Source organism: Oryza brachyantha, chromosome 2, assembly GCF_000231095.2.
Source record: "Oryza brachyantha chromosome 2, ObraRS2, whole genome shotgun sequence".
Classification (NCBI taxonomy): domain Eukaryota; kingdom Viridiplantae; phylum Streptophyta; class Magnoliopsida; order Poales; family Poaceae; genus Oryza; species Oryza brachyantha.
Window position 1 is genome coordinate 13,941,533 of NC_023164.2, and position 6,295 is coordinate 13,947,827.

Below are 6,295 nucleotides of genomic sequence, written 5' to 3' on the forward strand. Positions count from 1 at the left end.
TATGAGCAACAGTACAAATTATATCTGTTTTTCCTTTGGGGCTCCGCTGGTAAACATGTGCAAATCCTGCAGGGACGTGTGGGATCACAGAGTTTTCTGCGCCAAAGTACCATATAAGCTGTAACCCACATCAAGCTTTGGTTCAGCGTATGGTGACCGATGAGGTGATGAGGCCGGACGCCACGGAACTCTGGCTGCTTGGTTTTTACCTTTTCAAACGTTTAAACATGTTGGAATAGTTCTATATTAAAAACTTTGGAAAAGTTATACTAACTTAAAAAATAAAGGGAGTCACTCATCTCTTGGACTGGCTTTTGAGGTGTAGTGAAGTTTTCTTCTGGTTGGACCAACGGCTTTTGGTTTTGGACCAACAAGTAGTATCAGTCTCAATGTATTTTTTTTAAAAAAGGTTTCATCTCTCTAGATTTTTAATTTTATAGTGATTAATTTTAACGTTTATACAATTAAATAACTATAAAATTTATATAATTTTTTATCTTTCATCAACCAAAACAACACGGCTAGACCTATTCTGAAAAAAATGAAATATTAAACTCTTGTCTAACTTGCTTAAACTTATATGATATTTTGATAAATATAGTAATTTCTCTATCCATCAAGCAAAGTTCTTCATTGCTTCCCTAGTAATAATACAGTAAATCAACTGGAGTATGTGTAAATCTTATACTATATTGTTTTTTCCTCTTCTTCGCCCTATCTTTATCTTTTGACTATCAATAATTTCTTTTCTCATTATCTGTAATGACTTTCTTCCACCTAATAAAGATGTCATGCCATATTGTAACACAAAAGTTTATAACTAGTTTCAAATAAGAAAACATCCATTGTCATATCTACATCTTTATTGTCGGCTTTCTTATATTCGTTGTTGTTGCTCACAATTTGGACTCTAATAACCCCATTGTCATGTTGGTACAGTTTTGAGAATGCAATGTCATCTGCTAGTTGTATATTTTATGTAGAATATACTATCAAGTTGTTTCCTTTTTCTTGATTAACGTTTACATTCTAATAATTTTTAATTAACGTGATAATTTCACTCTTTTTTCTAATTTGTATTTACACGTGGATTCTTCTTTAATTTTGTTATTCTTTATTTCAAATATTTCAAATTTTATTTCTACTCATACTATATTTTCTATTTTTTTATTAGTGTGAGAGTTTAATTGCCTTGAGAGCGAATGTGGTAACTTGTTTTTCTGCTATATTTTTCAGATAATAGGTATTCCCACTATTTCATTTTACTTGACATTATTGATCAATGTAAAAAACTTTTAAAATATGAAGTTTTGATGAATGCAAGTATAGTATAGTCATATTTGGCCAGAAATATATTTTTTTCTTATTCGGCATCTCTTAAGTATTCATAAAAGGTTTGCAAAAATACAAGCAATTAAAGTCGACATACACGAATAACATAACATAATTGTGTGAATTAAAGGGAGTGATAAATAGTGTGTACTGTGCATGGCTGGGTCATGCCAATATGCCATGCCCCATTGGCTTCCTTCCATGAAAAACACCCTAAAAAAGCGAGAAAGGTCAAAAGAAAGAAAAAAAAAAGGCAAGGAAACAAGCAAAAGGGCGAAGAAGAAGAAAAGGCAGTAAAAATACCCACCTGTTGGAGCAGATCGACGCGACGACGTCCCCCACTTCCATCTCCGGCGAATGGCGTCGCGTCTAGCCGCCCGCCTCCTCAACCGCCCCGCCGTCGTAAGCCCCCTTCCTCTGCCCCCACCCCCACCCCGACCCCTTCTCCGTCTCTCTTACGACGCATGCACGGGCGCGGCGTGTGTTTATTTATATATGGGGATCTAATGCAATGGGGCCCGACTGATTTTGTTGCTACTGGCTGGTTTTGAGTCTCATCCCTGGGTCGATTCCGGGGCCGGATTTTGTTGTTCTGGAGGCGGTTTGGTGTTATTTGATCGGTGTTTTCGGGTGGTAAGAATGTGATTTTTGTTTTCTGGTCAGTCGTTGGTTATCGGTAGATGGATGTGTCATTTGATCATGTGATTTGGCCTGATGTGTTGTTGTCATGCCGTAGAAAATTTTGCTGTAAGTTGTGTAATCATGTTGGGGTTGATATCAAGCGTAACGGAAATTTTGTTTGTAATCATGTTGGGGGTAATATGCTGGCTAGTTTAGTTTGAATTTCTTTACCTGTTTTTGATTATTGCCTTAACTGCATGATAGTTGGCGTGCATGGTGAGGAAAATTGGGTTGGATCTTGCCATTTTGTCAAAATGAATCAGAATGTGCGCTCCTAGTAAGTATTCACATGACCATTTATATGAAGATGGGAACTAGTCTTGGTTGGTAGTGAGGAAAATTGGGTTGAATCTTGCCATTTTGTCAAAATGAATCAGAATGTGTGCTCCTAGTAAGTATTCACATGACCATCTATATGAAGATGGGAACTAGTCTTGGTTGGTAGCGAGGAAAATTGGGTTTTCTCTTTACCTGTAAATGGAAATGGATTCTAATCCTTAAGGCCTTAAGGGGATATCCCTTGTTTTTGCATGTCACCTAAATAGTTACGAAAACATTGATAAGATAGATTAATATGTGATATATCACTTCATAAACATGTATGTCTAAATTCGACCTCCATAATTTCTAGCAAAAAGAACAAAGTAAACTCTGATTAGTATACAGTTATACACACATATATTGCTACTTGTTGAAGTCAAAATTGGTCTAGGATGTTTATGTAGTAGTGATATATCCCACACTAATTTATTCTTGTCATTCTTTTTTCAAAAGTTCCATAACCATTTAGATAGCATTTTTAGAAATGAAGATGTCCACTTGAGGTTTTAAAAGAGTTTTCCAAATCATGACCGGGTTGTCATTTGGTTTCAGCTAAAATACCACAATATTTATGTTGCTGCTGTTCTCTGTGTGTGCACCCATTTTCTAGAAAGTTGACTTTTCCGGTTACAAGTAGTATAGCATGCTACCTTTATAACTCTTCACTATATGTGAAAATTTCGGTTTTGTCACTGAGTTCCCTCACTGACGTGTAAGCCCCACCTGGTAGTGAGATACGATGTGCAGAAACAAGTGAGGGATTGAGGCCTCAGGGCACTGCCTAGTGGCAGACATAGTTACTTGTTTACCCCTTATAGTGTTGTTCCCACAACCATATATGGTTCTGTTTCTTCATTTACTTATGCTTATATCTGGTCTGTCTTCCTAATGGTTCTGGCTCACTTGCAGACATTATGCTTCTTAAGGAATTGTAGAAATGTCAGGCATTTCAGCACTCAGCTACTCGAAGGTCAGAAACTCAACACTAGTTAGTTTGGAAGCCTGGGCATCTCTTAGTTTAGTTCAAACTTTATTTCAGGTGTTCCCAGATGCTCACAGCCAACTCGGTAAGGACTAGAGTGAACAAACTTCATTCTCGTTTTGTCCCTGTGCTGTATAAGTTGATTTTTGGGACATGGCCTTGCTCTTTGGTTTGGACTTTGTCATTACACTTCACTAAAACCCATAGTTCTTAACTAAAGTGTGGCACTAAATTTATTTGCAGTGGACGCTATTTCCTTTCAAATGCTTCTCCTTATCAACTTTGGACTAGATCATTTGCTTCAGAGAAAGGTAAGGTAGATACCCTATAAATGATACGATGTTTACTAATTTCTGCCAGATAAATACTTGAAACTTTTTTTTCCCTTTAAGGTGACATGGTTGAAGCTGTTGTTCCCTTCATGGGTGAATCCATAACTGATGGAACTCTTGCCACCTTCTTAAAGAGTACGTGGTTCTCTCTCTACCTATATTTGTGCAATTCAAGTGGTCAGACTTCTTGTATTCACATGGTATATGATACAGAACCCGGTGATAGAGTTGAAGCCGATGAACCCATAGCTCAGATCGAAACTGATAAGGTGATTTTGTGCACTGTCTGAGTTGTTGTCTTCTACAAAATGGTTTTCAGAAAATAAAGAACTTTTTTTCAGGTTACGATGGATGTTGCCAGTCCAGAAGCTGGGATAATTGAAAAGGTGGAGCCTTCCCCTGATTTGTGTATTTGCTATGTGACTCTTTAGTAGAATGGCTATTTTTCTAACCACGTAAAATGCGTTGCAGTTTGTTGCTAGTGAAGGTGACATTGTTACTCCAGGTGTCAAAGTTGCTATCATATCTAAGAGTGCTGTATCAAACAAGACACATGCGCAACCATCTGAAGATGCCTCTCAGGAGCAGAGCTCTCCACTACCTTCTGCAGAGAAAAACAAGGTTGAGGCTAAACCACACAAAGTAGAATCCAAAATAGAACACACGTCAAAACTAGCCTCCTCTTCAGAACCACAACTCCCCCCTAAGGAAAGAGAGAGACGAGTAAGGCCATATCCATCACTTAGTTACACATAATCTAAAAAGAGGCTGCATACTTTTATTTCACCATAAAAATGCAGGTGCCAATGCCAAGGCTTAGGAAGCGTATTGCAAACCGTCTAAAGGATTCACAGAACACTTTTGCGATGCTAACTACATTCAATGAAGTTGACATGTAAGTGCATGATTAGTTGGATTGCTTATTTTCTGGAACATCATCTCTATTGCCTTTTTGCCCTGGCTTAATTTTTGTAAAAGGTAGTAGACTTTCGTCCCAACCTGCAATAATACTTTGAGAGTATTGCTTCTTGATCATGTCAATGAGTTAACATGATTATTATGTAAATGAAACATGAAATTTCTATTATAGTTGATAAATAACTTTAATGCAGCTCATATATGTTGATCTCCAATTATATGAATGCAAAGAAAAGTATTACAGTTGAGCTTTACATCTTTATGGCTATCTTCTGCATATATTCTGTCACCATTTTTTTTATTATAATTGTGATTATATGCACAGATAAATTTGCTTCGTGATATTCCTCTTATTGCTTTTGATTTTCTCAATTTGTTTCAGCATTGTATGTATTGTGATGTAGGACTAATTTGATGAAGCTTCGTTCTGATTACAAAGATCAATTTGTTGAGAAGCATGGTGTCAAACTGGGCCTGATGTCCTGCTTTGTCAAGGTAATGCAATCGTACAAGCTTAAACCATTTTGTGGTAATTTTCTCAGTTGTACAAAAACCCACTTGCTTTTGCAGGCTGCTGTTTCCGCGCTTCAAAACCAACCAGTTGTTAATGCTGTCATTGATGGTGATGACATTATCTACAGGGAGTACATCGACATTAGTGTTGCTGTTGGAACTTCCAAGGTATCGACACCTGTTTTTCTTTATATTGACTAATATTCATTTTGTCGTGTGCACTCTACTGCAATTTGTGATAATAATGCCATTTGTTTTAGGGTCTCGTGGTGCCTGTTATCCGTGATACAGATAGCATGAACTTCGCTGACATAGAGAAGGGAATAAACAACCTTGCAAAGAAGGCAACTGAGGGGGCATTGTCTATTGATGATATGGCAGGAGGGACCTTTACCATCTCAAATGGGGGTGTTTATGGAAGCCTTATCAGTACACCTATCATTAATCCCCCACAGGTGCTTGCCTCTTTTTTTTTCCCGGTCACCTTGTAATTCTCTCTGCTAAATTCTCTCAATGAAAGGTCCTAACATAAGCTTTATGTAATACAGTCATCAATCCTTGGAATGCATTCCATCGTTCAACGCCCTGTGGTTGTGAATGGCAGCATCCTGTCAAGGCCAATGATGTACCTTGCACTGACATATGACCATAGGCTGATCGATGGCAGAGAGGCTGTTTTGTTCTTGCGCCGCATCAAGGATGTTGTTGAAGATCCACGAAGGTTGCTCCTTGACATATAGTTCCGTGCGTCACAGAAGGTCTAAAAGGTTTTCACTCATCGTTCCAAAATAAATCATAAATACATGCAGAATTTTGACTTGTGTCATGGTTCCTCATCTGAAAAGAGGGATTTCGTTTACCAGCCTCATTTTGTACCAGAGGGCACAACGGGACACATTTCTTTATTTCCTCGATATTTTACTTGTTGGGACGAGGCTCCCTGATGTTTTCATTTTGATGTTTTCATTTTGAGATTTGCTTCAGTTCAACAAAAAGTACCTTGAGATACCAGTATCTCGTGGTACCAAATCGTTTCTGATCATTGAATCTAACAGTGCACATCATACTCAGCTAGATCCAAGGTTAGATCTAATGGTGGGAAACGATTTGGTATCTCGAGGTATCAGTATCTCAAGATACTTTTTGTTGGACCGAAGCAAATCTCTTTCATTTTACATTTACTAGAGAAAAAATGATAAACATTTTTGTCAAACAA

At 37.6% G+C, this 6,295-nt stretch overlaps 1 protein-coding gene across 1 annotated transcript; it reads left to right on the forward strand.

The window, feature by feature from the left end:
* The first annotated feature begins 1,531 nt into the window (after positions 1 to 1,531).
* On the forward strand, positions 1,532 to 6,031 carry LOC102707000 (dihydrolipoyllysine-residue succinyltransferase component of 2-oxoglutarate dehydrogenase complex 1, mitochondrial-like). The gene is made up of 13 exons (XM_006647198.3): positions 1,532 to 1,734; positions 3,244 to 3,304; positions 3,374 to 3,401; positions 3,560 to 3,627; positions 3,709 to 3,783; positions 3,862 to 3,917; positions 3,990 to 4,034; positions 4,120 to 4,371; positions 4,449 to 4,543; positions 4,971 to 5,061; positions 5,137 to 5,247; positions 5,340 to 5,534; positions 5,628 to 6,031. Exons 1-13 carry the CDS (start codon positions 1,690 to 1,692, stop codon positions 5,817 to 5,819), a joined length of 1,314 nt encoding a protein of 437 aa, XP_006647261.2. The 5' UTR covers positions 1,532 to 1,689; the 3' UTR covers positions 5,820 to 6,031.
* The last annotated feature ends 264 nt before the right edge of the window (positions 6,032 to 6,295 follow it).